Below are 24,095 nucleotides of genomic sequence, written 5' to 3'. Positions count from 1 at the left end.
ACACACACACACACACACACACACACAGGTAAGGCCGAGTTTACCTGGGAGATCAGATAGCGCTCCTCTCTCTATAATGTGCTTCCGATATAAAGTCTTCAAAACCTTGGCGCTGCCGAATCTCTTGAAGCGTCTTTTCACATTGTTGTAATACCATTCCAGGGACTGTGTCCTTAAAATCCTGCAGAACACAAATGAAAGAGAAGCTTTTTAGCTCAGGCTGCGTCATCCTTCAAATTCCATACATCAAGTGATTTGGTTCTGATTCAGCCTTGTTATAGGCAGGCTTTTGGCGATGCCCATGGGTTTGTCGTACACATTAACAGTGGAAGGAGTGGATGGTCAGCAAAAAGTACTTTTATAGACAGTAAATTTGTCACCATTAGCACTGCAGCAGGATGGAATGAGAGCAGAATGCTGCGCGTGCACACTCTGCTGCATGATCGGGCATATGTAAATACTTTCATGCAGTCATTTGTATTTTAAACCTGAAATTGGAAATGTGACAGACATTCCACTCATGAATGACGAAATGCTTGCACTGGCAGTCGCTCAGCTTTGACTTTCAAGTGTGTTCCGCTATTTCAAGTGAACACAACTAACAATGCGGACTTTATGAATCATCATTGAAAACCAGTATAAGAACAGGCTCATGCGCAGGGGCGGAGCTGCACTGCACCATCATAAGCTGAAACCTCCGATGGCAGTCACTCTCATTGGAAAGGACAAAACAAAAGGAAGAGACCGAGGGAGCTACGAGGTGGCACGACACGCAGCACAAACAATCTGCACTGGGTCAGGCTCCACGTTTACCGACCTTTGAAGTGAGCAGCAAACAAAGTGCGGAATCTTAATCACTGTGTAAATCAAGCAACATGCCCATGCGGGGCATGCATTCACGAGCACCGAATAAGTGCAGAATGAGTTCGTTTCGGGTCAAATTGTTTGCATATTCTAATATTGCTGAAATAGTCTTTGAACAGAAAAAAAACTAATTCAGCACAATTAAAATGAGCAGGGTGATGAGGGGAGCTGGAGAGATTAAGCATGAAGGAGGAAGAGTCTTCTCAATGAATGAAGCACGACATGGCTTCCCTGGAGTGACGTGGTTTAAAAAATGAGCACGGAGAGGAGAGAGTAGAAGCTTTCAAGGGTTGGATGAGCCGCACGAGCTTATGGGAAAAACATGCATAATGAGGTTGGGACAGTCCCATATTCTGAGCTGCTGCATGCATAAATAAAAGGGATTCCTATGGAAACTCTCCTGACTTCTTCTGCTTCTCTCCTTTTCTCCCATCATCTTAGTAGACCGCTTGCAATGCTGGCAAACCGACTGCCGCTACTCAGTCTCCTGCCAGCTCTTTCGCCTTCTAAATGGGCTCTATCGAGCGATGCCTGTGGAAAATGCAATTTAAAAAAATGACGAAGCGCAAGACAATTAATAATACAGTAGCCACAACGCTCAACTATGAATATGATACTAAACAGTGCAGCGTTTGAATCTCTGTTGGAACATCAACGTGTTTGTATTCTGCCCAAGCTTGCATTGTGTATTTTGTCCAGGCACTTTGCTTTCCATCCCCCGAAACCTTCAAGTTGGGTTCATTGAAGACTCCGATTGGAATTGGTGCGACGGTCGTTGCGAATGGTCGCCTTACGTGTTCTGCGATGGTGTGGCAACCAGCAGGGTTTAGTCATTGGAAATAACGAACGGCTGGAAAAAGATGTGCGGATGCGGAGCTGTGCCACTGACTGAAAGCACAACAGGGAAAGGACATTAATATTCATCTAGCTTTGTTTCTTTTTTTTTTTAAATAACCCGTTCTTTAATCCAACATCCCCGACTTGTGTTTAACATACTGGCAAAAGGGATTTACACAATGGTGTATGAAATGGAATTTTGTTTTCCGCCCCAGTTTGCAGCTACTCCACCGCACTAAACAGGCCGGGTTATTTATTCCGAGCTGCCACAACTGGCTGCCGCAAAGAGGACAAGGCGGTGGGTCAAATGCTAAAAAGCAGATGAGATTTTCTCCTCCTGCGCAAGGATCATTTGAAATCATTTGGCAGCGAGCAGATGCAAACGCGTCCCTCATAGCGACTAGCCCGGTTTGTGACCTTTCTGGGAAGCCGCCGGAATATTGATCACCTCCCCGTGGCTCTCTGATTGCCATTCGCATCGGCAGGGAAGACGAATGAAGAGAGAGGCCTTCTGCATTATAAACGGATGTGAGCGACTGTTGCGATTGTTACATGTGCGGTATGCGCCGTGTGAAAACGACAAAGGCTCATTACTTTTATTTACCCGTTTCATTAAAACGTCTCCATTTAGAAGGAATGGTGGCCGCCTGGCAACAGTTCAGCAAATTTTAGCAAATAAAAGAAAACCTCACGCGGTTTCTGCCTTTGGCTAAACAGAAACTTGGCATTGTGGGAAATGCAGATAAACAATAGGTCATTGTAAGGACAACTCTGTTGGTGTGCAATTCAAGGTACTGCATACCGAGCAATATTTATTGAGACCGTTGTATCGATCGGGAGACATGTTGAAGTGCAAGCTGTCGCTTCACAATGGACTCCACTGTTAGCTCAATTGATGGCAACAGTCAAACGGCAGATTAAAGGTCATCAACGTGATCAAGCTCTGACACTGAGGGCAGAGTGCGGCTGTCAGAGTGTTAGCCTGGTTGAGGCAGTCTGGCAAATCATCGGCACGATTTATTCCTAAATGTTCACTTTTCGAAGACAACAATGCTGAGTTTGCATGGACACGATCAGAGAGTTCTGTCCTGCGTTTACCTTTGAAAAGCATGTGCGGTTGGAGTTCGCGGTGGCCGGTGGGTGCGCAATGAATACAAAGCAGACGGAGGCAAGAGCAAGAAGAAAGGCGGCCGCCAAGTTCCAAATTAAAGGTCATTGCGGTGATTGGCATCATGAAAGAAAGGCTAAAAGTGTTTCAATTTCTTTGAAGATTTTTTTCAAAAGCACATACCCGGTCGATATATTGCCCTCCCAAAAGAAATATTCAGCGGACAAGTAGGGGAGGCAGCAATCTGGTTTTGCCTGATAAGACAAGGAAGCCCTGAGAAAGAGATGATCTCACAGAGTAGCTGCAGACGTCCAGTCTTGGCACATGCAGCCAGTAACTTCAAAGAGCAACTCAATGACCAGAGAGGCCGGCAACCGAGCAACCTGCAGACTTATGGCAAAACTTGCAAAAAAAAAAGAGATGAAAATAGTTTTATTTCCTGGAAGAACAGCAGATCACCACAGATAATAATGATTGCATAAGTGACTGTTAGGATGAGTCACCATCTTTGAAAAATGATTCACAATGCAGTGACGGTTACATGTAAATATATCATTTCAGATCGTTTATCATCTTCTCCCACTGTGTCGTGCTCAAAAGCAATGACAGCGCGCGACAAGTATTGTACAGCTCACGCCAGAAGCTGGCACTTGAAATGCATTGCCATGCATCTCAGTGTCTGATTCCGGGACGCCGCGCATCGCTGTGCAGCCGCACGCACAGCTCACATCACTGGGTTTGGTTCAAAAACCAATCTGTGTCTGATGGAGCCATTTTGTGGCATCTCTCTGTAAAAGAGGTTTAGACTTGACACTTTTTATTAGATCTCAACCTCATAATTGTGCGGCTGTTTTCAAAACGAGAGAAAATGAAAGCTCACGCACAATTTATCGAGACTGCAGCAAATTCGCTACTGTATGCTGGCGAATAACCCAACAACATTCATTCAAGTTATTTCTATTTCAATTTTTTTTTTTTTTAAACAGCTCCGGCAGCCTTGCAATCAAAGTCACTTAACATATAATTTGCCTGGCTGGCCGCTAGAGCTCTTCAATGTTCTGATGCATGCCGGCTTTAGCGTAATGACACCCTTGTTTTGCATGTTACATGACCAGAACACGTATTTGGCGCATCACTCTGACAGACGCTTTAGAAACCGCTCTGTTCGCTGCACCATGTGACAGCAGAGTTCGGGGCATTCTCATCCGAGTGAAGGTACGTAAACTGTGAGCGTTCCATGATCCCGAGAAGCATCTCCTGCTCCGTCTGGCCGACAGGGCGTGGGAGAGCGACGGGCGAGGATGAATCACACACATGCACGTACACAATAATCCCCTCTCTCTTACTCAACTATCCTTTCCCATTCATTTCATGTGTTCCCACGGGATTTTGATGACAGCTGGTGGGAATGAGAGGGGGAATTGCTCTGAAAACAAAGTAGGAAATGTCCTTGCTCTGGTAAGCAGTCCTCAGGTCAAATGTGCCAAAAATGGCATCATTAAGAGCGTTTCAATTCAAGGGAAGGGATCGCGTTCCGCTTTGGAGGTGCCACTGACCTCTCCGATGTGACTTTGGCTTCGGCTGCTGACTATTGAATTTGTCTCCCCATCACACATTTGGTCACAAAGGGGCAACCGCGTTGTCGTTTCCCAGTGCATCCATATCGAGATAGCGTCAAAACAACATTGCTTTTTCATGATACTGCCCGTTGATCATCTACAGATGGCCACGCTTGCGATACTGATGAGAACGCTTCATATGGATGAAGGGTGTTGTTGCGATCAATTCTAGGAGTGAGCAGAACAGATTGCCCGTGGAGAAAAATCCTGCAGCAGCCATCAACCGTGAGCCCGAAGACACTCTCAAACGTATCCCAAAAAGAACACCCCTGCAATTTTCCCTACGGACTGACTGGCAAGAAAGAAATTCCATTGAAAGATTCCACTTTCTCAGCTCGCATATGCGGTTGACTTTTAATTATACTCGTCCGACAGTATGTGTAACAAGTTAATCACACCCGCACGGTAATGGCGGTCAAGATCACAGGAGATTGCACGGTGAGGTCATCGCAGCAGTTTATTGCTCGAACTTGTTTCAAACACTTCTAGTCTGCTTATTCCATCTCAATTCTTTTGCCCACTCGCCTGCATGTCAAGCAGCATGTGTGCGCAAACATTCCACGGTTGGCCAATGCAGGGATGGCTGCTGCCCATTCAAACAAGATGCAATTCAACAGCTGTTTCAAACCGTCACATACCTCGAGTTGACCGACACTGTCATGAAACTGTCATCATTGGAGCTGACTTTTCACCGAGAATGGATTTTGCTGCTAGATAAGGGGGGGGGGCTTAAACTGGAATTCCCTGCGATTTGAGAGCTATACTGGCAACAGTAATGTTGCTGTGTAAGTAAGAAAACACTGGCAGCGTTCCACAGATGTCTGTTTCGCCCCACTGGCTTCTGCTGATAAGATGTCAGAATGGCTGATTTGATTTCAGGCAAGAGAGGAGACCAAGCTGACTCCGCTGTGGCAAGCTCAGTGACAAGCTGGGCTGATAAATGAGTCGTGACTAGGTTGATTTGCACATACTCTAATGTGCTATGGTAATGAACCAAAACGAGTTTGAACAGAAGAGCGCAGATGCCGAACAGCATTATTTATCCACCCATCCATCCATTTTCTAATGGGATTCTCCCCACGAGGGTCGCGGGCATGCTGGAGCCCATCCCAGCTGTCTTTGGGTATTAGACGGGGTACACCCTGAACAGATTGTCAGCCAATCACAGGGCACACATAGATGAGCGACCATTCGCGCTCACACTCTCACTTTGGAACAATTTGGGGTGTTCCGTTAAGCTGCCATGCATGTTTTTTGGAATGTGGGAGGAAACTGCAGTACCTGGAGAAAAGCCACGCGGGCATGGGGAGAACAGGCAAACCCCACACAGGAAGGCCGGAATCAAACCCCGCACCTCTGCACTGTAAGGCAGATGTGCTAACCAGTCGCCCAAAAGAGTTGAGACGCCTCGATTCAACTTGTGCGGCTGCAGTGTCGTATATGAAAATACACACTGCACTCGAGCCGACGGAAGCAAAGGGACAAGCATATTGGGAGATGGCCAGCAGAGAGTAGCTCGTCCCAGGAGGCCCGGGACTTAACGCAGACGTAATAACATCACTTTCTTTTAAACTTAATGAGTTCAAACAGCTCTCCTCACTCAAGCGGAAAATCACGAGGAAACACAGCCTGGCCTCTCTGCGGCAAAGCCTCATTTTCAGAAAATGGAGAGGAGGTGCAATGAGACAAAGGCCCAGAGCGATGCACAAGCGTGCACGTTGGCGAGAGAACGCATGCAAATTAGTGTGTGAAAACCATCTGCAGTCTAACGGCAGTATAGAGGGGGAAAAAAAATCATCCGTTTTAATCGCAGGACATTTAAAATAGTTGAAGAGTGAGGTGTGGAAGTCAAACACGTACGGTAGAAGTACTGGGACATGTCTTAAAATGCTAAGTCAGCGGTCGGGCAAAATCATTTTGTTCCCCATCCATCTATACATTCGCTACACCGCTGAACCTCCCTCCCACCGGTGGCACATGGGTTGAAATCTGTCCTTGCAGATTTGAGGTCAGTGGCCAAACGCCAATATGCCATATTGTGAGACCCAGTAACAGCGGTGACAGTTTTGCAGCATCAACCGTTTTAGGGATCGTGAGCTTTGCAATCACTTGACTGAGCACTCCCCGCCAGCCACAGAATCAACCAGATCACATGGAGCATGGCGCTCAGTTTCCAAGAATCATCAAGTGATGACAAGAAAGGCTGCAGTGACTGGGCTCACCAGTGAAGCCAAGAACACCGCCCATTCGGTCTGAGCCACACAAACGCGCGGATCCTGAACTTTATGTCGAAAAGCTGCCTGAGCGCTGGAAGCCGACCGATGAACTTCGAAGGTACAAATTGCTCCGAGGAAATTCTGCAAAATAACACACGCTATTTTGACTGGATGGCTGACAGAATTCACACACCCACGAGGCGCAAACCGCCTCTTTTTGTTTTTTGTGCGTACATGGCCACTTGTTTACGTGGACGGCAGCGATTTATCACCTGCCACACATCCTCGTCCCCTATCATGGAGCAATGGGGGCCCTCACAGCAAGGCGAACTTACAAAGCCGGAACGGACACACTCTCAGTGAAACACGATAAGGACAAAGACGGATTGCTCGCAAGGCGACGGCCAATTGGCTTCAAGCAACGCCTTTTGCACAGCACAGACGCTTCGGATTCAGGTTACGTTTCGATCAATCAGGGAACGGCATTTAAGTGGGTTTTAATCAAAGCTAAATGCCTGGACGGTCTGAACTTAAATCTTCAGTATGCTGAGTGTGCATGTTCGTGGCCATTGTTCAGCAATCCTCTGTGTGCATCTTGCGTCACGGCTGACTGGGCCACCACCGGGAGTTACGATCAACTCCGCGGAAGGAAATAGTGATCTGGATTGTGAGGGTAATGGCGGGTGAGAAATATGTGAGGGAGAAACATGTGAGGAGTGATTTTGCTTCTCGCCGCACCTGCCATATTGGAATATACTGGAAATGACAGTACAGCCATACATGACTAACAAAAATCAGGATCAAGTGAGAGAATGTACAAGGGCAAAGACTCTCTGTCATTTGTACCCTCCCAGCACACCGCGGAGCTGCCCGACACCTTTCATACATGCTCTCGACTATCCGAACATAGTTGTCTGCCAATTCAGACTTCCTCATGCAGTTCCACAGTTGATCTCTGGGACCTTGTATTTCTTTCTACTTTTGCATCAACACCCTCAAGGCAAACAATGCAACTGTGTTACTCTTTCTTGGCATGAAAGCAGTTCAGCAATGCTCACTTCTGTCCTGAGTAAAGCCTCCGTAAGTTTTCTCTCTTCATCTCATTGTCTGGTTCATCAGTTTTATTCCTAATTACTTGCCACAGCTCTGCACATCGCCACCGTCCTTGAGAACAGGCACCAGCACACGGCAAGCTTCTCACCCTCTCGAATTCTATTGAACAACCTGCTCGAAAACTCCACAGCTCCCTCTCCCAGACACTTCCGTACCACAACGGGCATGTCATCCGGATCAACCGCCTTTCAATATTTCATACGGCCTCTTCAGTGACTTTCGATTTTTCCCCTGACTAATCGTTGCGGCTTCCTGGTCCACGACGATCACCTCTTCCTCTTCTGACATTTTCCTCAGTCAGCAACTCGTCAACCAACACATTTCCATCTAATAATTCATCTGTCGATCGATAAATCAGATAAATCAGCGCTCAACATTTTGCGCAAATCTTCCATGTGTCCAGGGAGTCATTCCTCTACATCTGCGTTCTCTGTTCTGCTTGTTTTTTTTTTTGTTTTTTTTAAATCTTCCTCATCTCCACATCGCCATCCTACGCTCTAACTACTTTAACGGCACGATCGTGGTTGGTGTTAACCTGCACCGCGACCCATCTAATGGTATGCAATTCTTCGGATGCACCCTCTAATTGTTTATAAAAATTCCACACTGGATGCTCTGGGTGGCATCAGCCCCCATCGGGCTGCATTGTTTGCTTGTTTTCCCTCCGTCGACGCAAGTGTAAATAGCCTGAAAGTAAAAACACGAGGCAAGCAAACGGTGAGACACAGACATGTAAATTATTAAAGTTGAGACGTGGGCGGTGCCTGCATTGTGTTGCCGTAGGGCACAGCCTCCCTTCGAGAGCGCAGTCGTGCTTGCTGGCTCCGATAAAAATACTCCCTGAAGGATGACCAAAAAAAAAAAAAAAAAAAAGACCATCCCACCTCTCATAGCTGCAGGTGCTTGTCTGCGGGCAGGCAGGCAGGCAGAGAGTTCATGGAGGCTCTTACCAGGAGTGTCGAAAGAAACGACGACACAGGCAGCGGTAGTAGAATCCTTCTGGGATGCTTCAGTAGATAATGCAATATGCAGGCAGGTGAAGAGAACGGATGGGGAATACCTTGAAAATAACTACAGGCATGATGTTTTATCTTCTTCAGTCATTCAAAACAAAACTAATCAAACTTTTATACGTACTTGTTTTGGGGCAGGAGAATTGCGCCGCACTATTTGGTCAAACAGGCGAACAAGGTAGCGGAAGAGAAAATGAGCTTGCTTGGGCTGTGTTGCTTTTAAGAGCAGCCGAAAGACCCGTGAGTCTGTGTTGAGCCCTGTGTGCGCCGGTGACTCCTCAAAGTTTGGCTGCACATATGAGCAAAGGTTACTGGCTGTCACAGGAATAAAATATGGCCGGATTAAGATATGGCCGGATCGAGACAGCGCTACAAACAGTTGGTTCATATAATGATAACAGGCGGTAAGATGTTGATGGGGCCTCATGGACAAGTCAACTAACTGGCGCACCAAAATGTGCCTTTGGGTGTTGATTGACTTGAGTACAAAGAACTCGCATCCACAGTACTCAGCCATGAAAATAAGGCGTCTCTAACCAGAAAACTTTATTTCATTAGCGTGCTGTCTTGTGTACGACAGTTATTGAGTTACAACCATCATGGCAGGGTCACGCTGGCTCTGTCGGTTCATTCATGTCACACTGATGTGGGACTTGTGAGTCTGTCACACGCACACACGCGTGTGCACACGCGCACGCACACACACAAATGTGATTATTTCATGGCCCATATGCAGGCGCAAAGTCATCCTTTTCTGCAGATTAAACACACGCGCAGGCACTGTAAATGTAAATATGTCGAATTTGGGACATTGCTAAGTGGGTAAAGACAGGAAAGCAATTCAAAATAGAAACTATAAGTAGATGAAACAACCAGAAATGTCAGCAGAGGAAAAAGAAACGGCTATTTTTCATAAATGTGTTCCTAATTAGGACACACGTCCTTCCCTATCCTGCTGCCCTTTCTTCCTCCTGCCCTCTCCCTCTCGACCTCCGGCACTCATCTCTCTTAATCATCTGCTCTTTCCCTTTAACGGTTCCGCGGCTGCTTGTAGCTTGGGGCCTAAACGGAAGGTGGGGGTTGGATAGCGGAGTCCTCAAATTCTCCCCCCAAAAAATAAAAAAAATACATCCCAGCTTGTGTGTGCCGCTAGTGGTCGATATGACATGGTGGGGGTCTTAATTGCTCCAATCTGCAAACAGCCATGCTGGCTCACGCCTAAATCTCTCCATGTTCTATTTTTGCCCTCTTCAACACCCCAGCCTCGATTAGTGGTCGGAACAACTCCCAGCCCAATCAATATTTCCATTTCTGCTTAAGCTTCTCATTAAAAGAATTCATTTCAATCAAATATGTGTGTATGCGCGTCTTAGGATGCATCTGTGTGTCTGTCTGTCTGTGTGTGTGTGTGTGTGTGTGTGCGTGTGTGTGTGTGTGTGTGTGTGTGTGTGTGTGTGTGTGTGTGTGTGTGTGTGTGTGTTTGAGTTCATAACATCTTTTGTGACACCAGTCCCGGACCTTTTCTGACAGAACTCCTACAAATGAGTGTGAGGAGGCGACTTCGGCGTGTATGTGAGCTCTGATTACAAGTCCACTGTTCTAGAGGGATCACACTTGTGCCACTGAGAATAATATTGGACAGCCGGAGAGAGCGAGCGAGCGAGAAAGAGAGCGAGCGACAGCCAGACAGACAGACAGAGAGAAACCATTTGGCCAGCCCCATTGGGAATTGGATTTACATTTTGATTCTGCAGAATGCTGTTTGAAAAATGCAGGGCGATATATGGGGATTTGGTATGGAGGGCATGATTTTTAAAGATACAGAGCATGTTTTTTTTTCTCCTAATAGCAATGAATGTACATAAATCACTGAAATGTAACTATTTTACAGCAATGTGAGGTGTGCACATGTGCAATTCACTGGTGCTACATAGTTGAGATGGGCAGAAAAAGCACATTTGATTGGAATATTGCGAAAGTTCTGCATATTTTGGCATATTCATTCATAAAAATGTGGACATTCTCTATGATGATCGCGTCCTTGTGTATGAAATCACGAAATCCTCCGTTTTAAGGAGGTGACACACGGTCCCGTCGTTATTTAAAAAGACTGAAACATAATTCCAGTCAGTGTGCTAATTTGCCCAGAGAAATATTTTCAAGCACATAACTCTCGCAGTTGTAAATTGTCATTTCCAATGACACAACACCACTCGGAGAGAGTAATTCATGCTAAGAGCGGATTTAAGGCCGCTTAGTGCGCTAATGATAAGTGCTCCGTTTACATGATGCTGGTCAATGGCACTGTTGTGACATCAGGCCCATCTGTGACCAGTCTAAACCCCTAATGAGAACATTCCCGAGCCCCTGGGAAGCGGCCGCGCTCGCAGACGCCTATATCCAACGAAGGCGTGCGTGAGGGGCGGGGCTGAACTTTACCCACCTCGTTCAAATGACATCCGATTCCATCCAATATCTTCTTATCCCTCCTACGTTGTCATTTACCTCGCGTCTTATATAGCAATACAAGCGTTTATCGGAGCTACCTCAGGACACTGCAAAAATTAATGAAAGTCAAAAAAGCGAGACGGTGGGGGAGCTGGGGGTGACACATCTTTGGACAGCATCCTGCCAAACCTAAGCGCACACACCCGCGCCGTGACTTCTCCAATTTGACATCTGCTTTGAAATCAACACCCCCATTAACAGAAGAATTCCTCCACTCTGATGCAACAGGGTTTCCAACACCCCTCCCTGCTAATGGAAAAAGAATTTTCATCCAGTGACAAGTGGGGGCACTAACACCCAAAGGCATCGGGGCACAGAACAGACGTGCGCACACACACACACACACACACACACACACACACGCACGCACGCACGCACGCACGCACGCACGCACTGCAAATATTAGCCATCTTTCAAGTCTTGACTGTATTCACAGAGATGTGATTGGAAAACAAAGAGGCATGAATCACGACCAGGAAATGTCATGAACAAAACAGCCCATGATGTGATGCTTTTTTTTTGTTTTTTTTTAACCACAATCTCAACATCTCATCTCCCATACACCTACTACGAAGCACGTAAAAAGAGAGGAACTCTTTCAATGAAATGACATAGTTGGATGTCAATAAAAGCCACACAGCAAATGATGATAATTAAAAAAAAAAGCTCACATTTAATCATCAACCTTCTCTTTCATAATTGCCTCCAGTGCATTTTCAGTCCCATTCTTTCTCCAGTCACCCCATTCCAAGGCACCTCCCGCCTGTTTGTGTGTGCGCATGAGTACGAACCTGCCCTTCTGGCACGCGGCGCACAGCCAGGCTTTGTCCTTCTTGTTGTACGTGCAGCAGGTCTTGCACACGTTGTACTGGCAGTCCAGGCACTCGCGTTTGGGGTTGAGCAGGAAGGTGAAGGGCGCGCAGCAGCGGATGCAGCAGTGCTCGTTGAAACGGTGCTGCTTGGAGAGGATGGAGCATCTGCTGCCTTCCTCCGCCAGCTCCTGCTTCATCTCACTGGAGCCGGGCGAGCAAGAGAGAGAGAGCGAGCAAGAGAGAGCGAGAGAGAGCGAGAGAGAGAGGGGGGGTGAAGAGATGGGGGAGGAAAGAAGAGCATTTGGTCAAGTGATCGAATATAACTGCGACGTGGAATAATCAGTGGCGCTATAGCAAATTAAAAATGCATGAACAAGGGGAAGGGGCGCAACGGCAGTGCACAGGAGTTAGCCAGCTGCCCTCTTTTGTCTCTGTCACACCGTGCACTCAGGTTCTGTGTTACAATGGCTGAAATTTCCAATTGGAAGACCCTGTCGGGCTGTGTCTGCCCACCGCACCAGAAGACAGTTGAGGAGAGCAGTCTGTGCACACCCCCCTGCCCCCGCCCCCACTGCATCAGCAAACTATAGGATGAGCCACCTGAATTAAGGCATAGCCAGCATGAGGGTCATGATTTCGAAAAGGCAGAAATACTGCTACTTTGAAGGTCACCTGTACAAAACGGCAGGGAATGAAAAGCTTCATTTCAGAATCTTCAGTAGCTTTAAGGAAGCAAAAAGAAGACCTAAGAGGGAGCGCAATCGACTCTTGACACTAATCAACTGCAGCTGACATCAACACAGACAAATTAAATGAGGCATTTGCTGTCTGTGTGCATACATTCAGCAATGCACCAAAGTTGACATGGATTTCCCAAACCATTCGCTAATCACCAGGCTTGTGCCAATGAATGTCGTCAACAAGATGTGCTGTTCCAATACATTGATATTGGATGGAACAGTGAACGTGAGTTAAGCAAACAGCATTTTATCAAACATGCAAAAACATTATGCGGCCATGCTCAGGAGAGGGAATGTTAAGCGTGTGTTGTGGGGTGCTGCTGCGGTAATATCAATAAATTATAAAGGTTGCTCCTCAACAACATCCTCCCGCGGCACACTGATTGCTTTTCTTATGCATCATTAAATGCAGAATACTAACAAGATGAGCAAACCGTTTCACGCACTGTGACGGCAGGTGTGGGGCTGAATACAGGCGTCCTCTCGCAACAGTCTAGGGGGTAACATGCATCGAGATGCAGTTGTGATAATGATCAGCTTGAATCAAATACATGAGCGCGTGTCCTTATTTATTCAAGGACAAGGAAGGGCTCGTCCTTCGGAGCTTCTCTCCGCATCAAATTTCATCTTTGTCACAAAACCGCTTCTCATAAAATCGGCATTCACGGTCGCTTGACGAGTACTCGCCTATTAACATGCAGCCAGTCAGCCAGCGCTAACATCCGCGCAGTTCGAAATGTTCACAGTGGGTCATTAAAGCGGAGACGGAGCTATAAAATGGACAAAGTGGAGTCGCGGCAGAGATTTTGATTGTCGTGCGTGAACTTTGCACTTTGGCTTAAAAAAAAAAAAAAAAAAAAAAAAAAAAAAAAAAAAACAAACATGCGAGAGCCCTTGAAAGCCCCCAACAGCGTAGAAGTCTAAAGGGCTTGTGTGGTGAACCTGGTTTGACCTTTTAGTGGTTTCACATCCTTTCACTCTGCTTTATATGATTTGATTTGTTCTGGGACCCAAGTGAACACACGGTTCTCGAGTCTATGCTGTCCATGGTGCTGAAATCTTGAGGGTGTACAGTACATTACTCTCAAAAATGGGATGATGATTGTTATTGGTGTTATTATTATTATTAGAGATGAACCAATACGAGTACAGTTAGGATGTACAGCATCAATGCATAACATATCATGGCCAAGCTAGTGTGCCTGAGATATAAAGAATACAGATTTAACAGCCTCTGATTGCGTGCGTGTGTGTGTTTCGAAATTGATCTTGGATAGGCTCTACTTTGAGGAGTATAACTGGGAAAAAAAATGATAAAGCACTTGGCAATTGTGAATTGATCGCGGGCTCTCCGACAGCTATAACAGCGCAATTTCAAAATGTTGCTTTGATTTCCGGTGCGCGCCTGCTACAAAAGCTCTTTCTTGTTGTTCCTGCCCAGAGAGTCATATCATGACCGAAAGAGGCTCCAAATGAGAAGCTTCGTAAGTGCCCAATCCATTTCAAAAGACCATGCTCGTGCTGCCTCTCTAAGTGCTTGTTATTAATACAGGAAAGAATAGAAAATGAAATAGAATTATCAATTTTTGTGAGACTAGATGATATGCTCTGAAATTGTGTAAGCAGTCGAAGGCGCAGTAGCTGATCTGAATTCCCCTACCTACCTACAAGGGTTATGAGCACGCACACAAAAAAGAAGTTGATCTTGTGTTGCACATATTACACCATCATGATGAATGGGGCAGTGACACCCTGCACTAAAAACTGCACTACAGAAATTCAGTGTTGTCACAGTCGGGCTGGTTGGGAGAGAGGAGGAGTATGTGCACCGGGGATAAAATGAGGACGGGAACTCGTGTGACAAGCTCAGGATGTGTGTCAAATGTTTTTAATACAAAGGACCACTAAGCTGGAGGCTATCAGTTTTTTTCCTTTCTTTTTTTATCAAAGCACTTAGATCAACACGCCAGCCAAGAGCCCTGGGGTAACTATTGGGCCTGGGCTCATTAAGACATATAAAGTCATAAAAGTTTCAACTCCAACTTTAGCACAAATGAGGCAATGCTTTAATTGGCTTTTGTACTTGCTGGTTCCTCTGAAGCGTGGGGTGGATGATGTAGAGCGCATATTAGATACGAAGCATTTCTCAAAAGACAACAAGCAGGAACGCTATCGAGTATATCCAGCAGCTCCCCATGCAAATAACAAATCTTGCTTAAGATCATGTATCAGGCCTTTTTTTTTTTTTTTTGCTCCATTTTCTCTGCACAACAAGCAGGAACGCTATCGAGTATATCCAGCAGCTTCCCATGCAAATAACAAATCTGGCTTAAGATCAAGTTTTTTTTTTTTTTTGCTCCATTTCTCTGCAATTCCTTGAATGGTATACTGACTGCTTCTTTTTAAGTGAAGCAAGATCTTACTTTTTATTCTGCAGGCCAATCCAAAATATGCAGCAGGAAATATATATATATATATATATATATATATATATATTGAAATCCAGTGCGGAGTTGTTTTTTTTTTTCAATTACAAAAAGATGACATCTATATTACTATCTTTCCAAAAGTAAATGTATTCTCGAAACTCTGGAATTTGTCAGACGAACATCAGCCAACGAGTCTAAAATGAGCCCTCATTTTAGGCAAACAATTGGAATCAAATGTGTATTTTGCTGATAAGCTTTTCCAATCAGAGTGGCCCGCCTGGCACAGGAGTTCTGCCAGGGAAAAATGAGCGATAAGGAGCGCAAAGAAAATGGGCAATCTCAGCAAGGTGAGATCATTGAGAGAGGAAGGGATTATACTTTGCATTCCGATAAGAATGTTTTGACGCTCAAATGACTTGAGAGAGAGAACAGGCTCCCAATTTAATTTGTGCATCTCGTCTGTGTGATGGGCACATTCATTTCGCAGGAAGTAAGCGGGAGCAATCTGCGCCATTTGCTCTGTCTCAAGACACAGGATGGGTGGAATATTTGGGGATTGTTTTCGAGTGAAAAGATGTGGTCGGACCCCTCGACCCTGGATACGGCTGGGAGACGTGCCATTTATACTCACATTCACACCAGTGGACGGTACAGTCGGACCTCGTGACAACATACCTCGAGCGACAGAACAAATCTGTACATAACAACGGTCATTCATCGTAACCATTTACAAAAGTAATTCTTCTCTAGTTCAGGATGTGCCGCGCCCCAAAGCCGTTGACGATCATCTTTCAATATGTCAGCCTCGAACTCTGCCGTAATTTTGTTGCCGTTACGGATGATTGTCGAAATCGTCGACTTTGCCAATTCATATTTTCGGCTGAGCTTCGTCTGGGAGGCTCACTTTGGAAAGTCAGAGACAATTTCAGCCACCATGGACAGCAATATTTGTACGAGTTGATCAGTCAGGTTGCTAAGCAACGTCGGGGAATCTCGCGCCATACATTTTCTTCATGAGGAAGGTCGCGGCGGCAGTCAGCTTCCCAACTTACTTTGAAGGCTTGTTTTTAAAAAAATGTTCCAAACATCTCAAGCGATGTCATCATACGACTCCGTTTGTCATGACATCAGCTGCAAAACGTGATGTTCAAGGTGCACAGTGAGCTGCAGGCTACAAGGATGTGCTGCCGTGTATTAAAAGGAGGAGGCCTGTGATCGCCGCCAGGGAACAAGAGGCTATTTCTGTGGCGGCCAAGAAGAAGAAGAGATCACAAATGTGCAACGCTCACTGAATTCTTGAGTGAGAAAGATTCACTGCAATGCAAGGCTGCTCCAAAACACACAAAGAGTGGAACCGCCAATGCCTTCTGCCCCAGGGTATTCCAATGTTCAAAAAAATATCTAAATATAAAACGTAAAGGCAAAATTTTAGGTCAAATTTTCTACTCCCGATCCCCATTCGAACCTCCTGTCAGCAACACAAGAAGTCCCTGTCCTTTAATGGCGTGTGCGTTGGTTTATACCGCATGCATCCGTGATACAATATTCCGAGTACCATCATTATCATACGCACATCTCACATGTTTGCTGCGCTTATGAGTGAACATTGGCATGGAGATGAAACTCAAGAGACGCACATCTGCTCACCATTCAGAGGTGTCGGTTTTAGTCAGTGGCTAAAAATGGCAAAAATCAAGAACTGACTTTTATACAAACTATAATTTCGATTCCATCAAATACTTGTGGCCGGGCATGACGTCTGACTCACTGATCACCAAGAGCTTGGCCTGTCCTCCGGATGGAGGCTGGCCAGGAGGACGCGCTGCGAGTAACGGGGTCCGCCCTGCGCTGGTTGCAAGCCAATCGCAGAGCGCAGCCATTAACACCGGCGGAGAATTTACAATCTTCAATGAACCCGACATGCCCGTTTGTGGAGGAAAGCCACCTAAGCGCAGTCATATGCAAACTCCACGCAGGAAGGCTGGAGCCAGGATTAAAAACACAAACATGACAACTGTGAGGTAAACGTGCGAACCGCGTGACCGTCATGCTGTACCACTGCGGATTGTGTGGACACAGTCATGAGGCAAGTGGAGCGCGCTACTTGGCTATAATCTGCGGCGCCCCTGTTGATTCAGTCGAGTTTCTAAAGAACAACCGCATGACGTGACAGCTTTAAAAAGGTTTGCTGAAGAGAAGTCTTTGGCAACTCCTCGGCGCGGCTCAATACAAGCCTGACCTTCAAAACAGGAATTCACACCATTCAAAGAGAGATTCTCCGGTCCCTTTGAAAGTAGCGTTCGGCAACCAACTTGAATTTTCCCGACCCGATCGACCAAGGAAATGTTGACCACAACTCAAATTTGAAGTGAGCTGAGGCAACCATTACAAACGTCCATCATGACTCTGCAGCTACGAGCCAAGCGCGGTGGAATAACAATAAAACGGAACATTCAAGTGGGCTTAGCAGAGCCTCAGAACCATTTTTCAGGGTGTCAAACTGCCTCGATATATAAACGTCACTACGACTATTTTCTCCAGCGGTTTGTTGGATTCGTTTCGCTCGACTTGAAGCGGTCTTCACGACAGCTGCGGAAGGAAGACGTCGCCGGCCCCCGTCATCTCGTCACTAACTCATTTTCATGACAGCGAGCGACGCACTCACTCATCCGGCCTTCATTGCCAACCTGACATTGACTCATAGGGTATATTGTGGGACGTTGTCAAAATGTGATGAAATCCATCAAATCCAAAGCTGGCATGGGCGTTAAAGGCTGCAAACGTAATGAACTGCGGGCTGAGTTTATTTGTGCAGTTAATTCTACATCGTTGGGGCAAAATGACGGTTTTTATGGAATTGTTGAGCCACAATCTTTATGTGGCGATAACTCCTAGTTACAGCGGAAATGGGATGTGTTTCCCTTCCACGACAATTCGTCTCGATTAAGGAGCCCGATTCAGCGGAACAGCACGGCATCCTTTTTTTTCCCAGCACAAGAACGGTGTCATCTTGCTCCTCGCACAGACTTTCACACATGCACGCGTCTTATGAATGGGCCCAGATTCTGGCATGCAAAGAGACTTGGCAGCTCTGAAGCCACCATTCACGCTGGGGAGGCTGCATGTTTATTTCACCAACAGAAAGCGCGTCAACCTTCACAACCTCGACTCATAACCCGGCCGACAGCTTCCATGGCAGCCATTTATCTCATCATCGCAAGGCCTGAATGCCCCCACCTCCACTTCCCGCTGTCTTCCAGTAATACAGACATTGAGCAACTCAAGATGATTCAGGAAATAAATGACATATTCCAGCCGCAAGATGTGCTGGGAGCGTCTAAAAACTCAAATTAACTCTCAGTTGATTCACTTGCGAAGACCTCCTTGACAGTGTCAATCACAGTGGGTGTTCCTTTGTCCTGTCATTGCTTCAAAATATATTTTTGCTTTTGATGTGACCTCTTTGTGCCCATTCCTCTCATTTGACGCGGCGTGATGAAAATAAATAACTCTTCCCCAAGAGCTGCGAGGCACAACATTAAGTGATGATGTGTGTCAGGGTGTTGCACACACTATACAGTCAATGACAAATTGATCCCAGAGGTGGCTCGCAGACGTTAATGACGATTAAAGTGGCTGACAAGGCTCAAACAGACTTGGCCAAGGGGAAATACAACAGCCCAAATAGGAGGCCGAACACTTTTTTTTCCAACTTTCTGCATTTAGAGAAGTATTCTCATTTGGTATTTTCGTGAGACTACAAACCTCTGCCTTGAGGTAGAATTTGATGCAGTGTATTTGGTGTCATGAGATTGGGCAGCTGTACCTAATGTTGCGGCCAGTGAGTCCTCGAGACAATTAGGCCAAAAGGAGCTGGCTCAACATTTTAAATGCGGGCCACAGCAGAAACAACTCCAACTTATTGATGCAATTGGCCCTAACTGACTGTGTGATAATACAGTATTGTAATACCTTATTTCGCCAAGCGATAAACACTCCAATATTGTTGCGCACACCGCTGGATTTCAATTGTCCATTCGAGGGGAATTAACAGCACATCGCTATTGCGTGAGATGCTTTCTATGATTGCCTCATGTACCTTAAGCATCATTGTGGTGTCTCCGTGGTCACATTTGAAATTGTATCACATGACCTCACAAGATTTAAAGATGTTATTTTGCAACTACCGGAGCATGGTGAATCATGTAAAAAAAAAAAAGACGAATGGTTATTCCTGGACTTCACCAAAACTAAGTTTACGATTCATAACCTATCAAATCGTGACTCAGCCTTGTGTGCAAACCTCAAGGCATTGCCAGAAGTGCACCTCAGATGTTGCGCAAGGTCTGCTTTGCATATATTCAAATCAGAATCATCTTTATTGGCCAAGTATGTAGAACACACAAGGCATTTGTCTGCGGTCGTACAGGCTCCACATTAACAACGCATTCATATATGGCGGTTGGTGTTGACAGCACTAGACCGCATCACACGTTTTTGGCTAGTTAAATCAAGAACTCGCCATCCTCATCCATCAAAACTGACAATTAATAAACTCTATTCTAAAACCAAATACCTGGATCTCATTCGATGGTGTATATGTGGACCTAATGAAGTGACCAGTTCATGTTTATAGGAGAGTAGGACTGCAGAGTTCGTGGATTCTGTGCAATGTTCCATTAGGGTGCACTGCCACGGCCTCACAAGTCACATCTCCACAAGCATACGTACGGCCGGCCAATTTAAATCCGTACACCCCATTGAGTACCTCACTGAATCATTGTTTCATCAGTAGAAAGATTAGCCGAGCTAACTGCCGCGCGACTCTTCCCTGACCACTCCTCACCCACAAGCCCCTGCAAGTTGCTTTCCAGATCAACTCCCATACACACACACAGAAAGTAGACTCCACACAGATAAAAAGCCACTGTCAATTCTCACAATCAAGTTTTCTCACGGTATAAAAGCAAAGTACAGCATGATACTGCCGAACCCCGCCGACTTCAATAAACTGAGGAGTATTGACAACCGGGTGCAATTACGTCGAGGTCCAGAGGAGGGCATTAAAATCAATAAATAGCAGTTGGAGTAGTACAAAGCTGTACTACACATTTAATTTGCCGTTAAATTATTATTGTTGTGACCGACAGAGGAGAAGTAAACGCCTTCAGCTGTATAAAAAGGACTGCGTCCGCAATTGTTTAAAAAGATTGAACGACAACGTTTACAAATGTCTTTGACTTCAGCTGAATACATTTGACCAATTCTTGACTTCCTTTGCCATTTGTGAAATACGTGACAGGCCAGAATAAAAACCAGCACAAAAGGATTTAAGGAGTGTTGTCCAGTCCAGTCACACGCCATGCACAATGCAGACAACAGTGCTCCCTACGGGTACTTGCACAGAAATTCCTAAATAGTCCCTGGCTGGGGGAAAGAAAAGGCATTCAGAGGTTCATCTGAGGACTGAACGGCATCTTCTCAGCGAAAGAGAACTCACATTCTGGCTTTACTACAAGCACCAACACGACTTGCTTCCGATACATTTGAGTACCCTCACACATTCATGATGGCTCCAAAAAGAAGAAAAAAAATGCTGCTGAATGAGTTTATCGACCAACCAAACCAAACCAAAAATGAACAGTTTGCCCCTCTTTATCAACCAAGGAGAAAAGCAGCAGGAGCTGCTGGCTCACTGTTAAAACATCACATCTGGATTCATTCTCAGTCCCTGGCTGCTACTGCTTCGGTGTCCTTTCTGCAGGCTAAACGTAAATGGCAGGACGGAAGCCCGGCTACCGTATATTTAATTGCAAACAAAGATGAATGATGGTTTCCCTTGAACAACCATATGAAGTCCAAAGTTGTCTCCCGCCCCTCTCGAGGTTTCACCACCGCTGTCCTTCACCTGACCACAACTACAGATGGAAAGCTTGGCGGGCATTCAATGCTGAGCTGAACGGCACACGAGACGTGTGCGAAGGGCTTGAAATTGAAGATAGACTTAAACGATGTGAAAATAGGAGGGGATCATACGGAAATCATTCGACTGACAATAGAGACGAAACGTTTTTTTTGTTTTTTTCTTTAAATCTGCCTTGATAAATGAAATATGGCTGTTTTTATTTGATATATGTCCAGGTAATCAATATTTAAAGAAGAAAAAACATTTTAGTTGTCTTATCCATCCAAACTGCACTTTTCAAAAAAAAAAAAAAAAATGTAGTGACATGAGCAAGGCAAAATATTCATTTCTGCAAATGACAGTAATAAAATACTGTATGTCGTAAATTAATACCTCTGCCATGGTGACTCAAAACAGCCTTACGAAAAAGGCAGACTCTTGAATTGGATCATAGTGATCAGCAAATGTATGACAGCAGACAGCACTAACCTTCATTTAAAAAAAATATATATATATATACCGGTATATATATATACACACACACACACACACACACACACACACACACACACACACAAATTTAAAAACATACCACAGGAATGGAAACTCGAAGGGAATGTTTCTACAAAATGTTGGAGGAAGAGAAAGGATCAGGTGGTGCGAATGAATGAATCCAAAAAAGCAAGCACAAGCAAAGCCACAAGTGTCTGTTTTGTGCACCGTCATCACCACAGTTTGGGCCGAGTTTCAAATACTCCGGTCGTCTGACTCAGCGAATAAGTGGAGGATCACCACTGCAGCGTGGAGCGCCTCCATCCTGGCGCCGTTCCTGACACAAGAGTGGATTGAAAGGAAGATGGAAAGCAAAGAGGGGAGAGCTGCTGCGCTGGAGGTTGCTGGATTTTGACAGCGCACACTTTGTCTTTCAGCCCCAAAACACACGCGTGATCAATCATAGTGAAGGAGGAGTGATTTCCCCTACAACGTCGTGACTCATCAGCCACATTTTATGTAATATTGCATACTTTAAGCAAAGCCCGTCAGCGTGTGGACTATATCACACAGAGAGGCTTGAACGGTGCAACTAAAACCTCGCACGGCTCTTTCAAGAAGCTCGATATAAAATACTTCAAGGTGATTTGTATGCAAACACGTTTATAAAGCAGGAATCCGATCGGGGTGTCTTTTCCTCTCAGAGCATGTACCTCTTGGTGTCTCAACACCGCCAAAAGCCCAGAAGTGGGATCCTCTGAGAGTTTGTCACTCTTGCACAACATGACGTACACCCGCGCAATCCAAACTGGTTAGATTCAACTAAAGTGGAGTCGTACGTGGCCTGGCCTAAAATCGGATCTTTTCAATAGCAACAACTCACGTCGCTCTCCATTTTGAACAAATTGAAAGTCGTCTTTCCCACAGTATCGATCAAAACGGAATCCTCATCCTGGACAGAGCGTTTCAGCATCGCCGCAAGCTTTCCCAATTAGCACGGGATGCGAATGAGACAATGAAAATAGGGAACAAAAAAAGGAGACCTGGTAGCAGAGGTGCAAAGGGAGAAATGACACGTTCAACAGGTAGGAAAAGAGATGAATGGGGCGCCATCTCTCCGCTGCAACCGGCTATTTCCCTCTGACTAAAAACAGCACTTGACATTTGGCCAGCAGCGAAAGTAATCACCGCAGACCTGAACAAATAGAAAGGTAACAACACGGACGATCACTCGAGGAGATAACACCGGGGCCTGTTATTCTGGAGAAGCAGCGGCGCTACTTGGATTGGAGACAAAGTAACAGGAGAGACATCTATTGGCTCGATATATCCAGTGGGGAACAGCTGAAGAGGAGTGTGTGAGTCACCAGGGGGATTAGTTTTCGCCATCTCCTCAGCCAATCCAAGTGGCGCAGCCGCACTGCCGATTTGTCACAGTAAAACATTCGGAATCGTCCTCATGCGTCATAAGGCGCCGTGTGGCTCAACAAACATGTCGCAAGGGGGGAAGCCTCGTAAATAAATCATAAAGTATGATCGAATATAAATAAGTTCACTTTGCCCCATCTATGCCAGTGGCATAGAGTGACAGGCAGAACAATTCAACCTGAAGTAAACAATGTCTGCAGCTGCCATCGAGACTTGAGTAAAGGACACTTTGGGTGGGCCTGATTTTTGGAAACGCCTTCAGAGTGTTGTTTGATGAAAAATAGATGTCAATTGAAAATTTTAGGTGTGATACGGTTAGTGATATGGAATACGTATATATATCTCAAGAGTATGCGAGTGTATGCTTGAGTGTGTGTCTGAACACAGTATGCACGGGCATGCCCACTTATCAATGCTGTGGTCTTGGCAGCTTTTTTCCCATTAGCTAATTAAGTTTCATTATATTATACATCATCAAGTAGGAGCCGTATCGAACGCTAATTAGAAATCTCACAGTCTGAGGCAACTGTAGCGCCGATCTCAGACATCCCTGTGAAATTCAAGCTCATTGTCCCGTGTGGTGGTTTTTTTTTTCGACTTTTATGTAGTGCGGGGAGTTGCATCATCATATCGCTGTCCCGAAACGCTTCTCTTTGCAATTCATTTACATTTTTCACACTTTGGAGCGCTTAACTTTCCGTCCACCAATAAGCTACATCCCGTATCAAAACGAGAGGGGAGCTTAAACATTCAGTGCAGAAACGTCACACCGCTACACAAGCACAAGGGCATCTTTGATTTCACCAATCGATAAGGGGATCAACACCCGGCGGACAGAGCAGGGACATCATTTCACACGCGCATGCACACGCACGGGATGACATCATACGCACGCACTTCCACTTCAAAAACAAAACGACATCAACATGACTCAGACAAATAACTCGGACCAGAACAGCAGCTAATCCCCACTAATGGTATACTGAAAGCGGTGGCTCACAACTGAAACTA

At 45.6% G+C, this 24,095-nt stretch overlaps 1 protein-coding gene across 1 annotated transcript in view; it reads right to left on the bottom strand.

Annotated features, from left to right (window-relative positions):
* The window catches only part of myripb (myosin VIIA and Rab interacting protein b), a 53,521-nt gene that overhangs the window by 21,600 nt on the left and 7,826 nt on the right, over positions 1 to 24,095 (bottom strand). The window contains exons 3-4 of the mRNA XM_019863492.1: positions 12,070 to 12,291; positions 45 to 181 (exon numbers count right to left, since the gene is read on the bottom strand). Of these exons, the coding sequence (XP_019719051.1) occupies positions 45 to 181; positions 12,070 to 12,291 (359 nt within the window). The remainder of the gene's footprint in view (positions 1 to 44; positions 182 to 12,069; positions 12,292 to 24,095) is intronic.

Source organism: Hippocampus comes, unplaced genomic scaffold (assembly GCF_001891065.2).
Source record: "Hippocampus comes isolate QL1 unplaced genomic scaffold, H_comes_QL1_v1.1 scaffold360, whole genome shotgun sequence".
NCBI classification, from domain to species: Eukaryota; Metazoa; Chordata; class Actinopteri; order Syngnathiformes; family Syngnathidae; genus Hippocampus; species Hippocampus comes.
The sequence above is the reverse complement of the archived record's forward strand: the minus strand, read 5'-3'. Positions and strand labels throughout refer to the sequence as shown.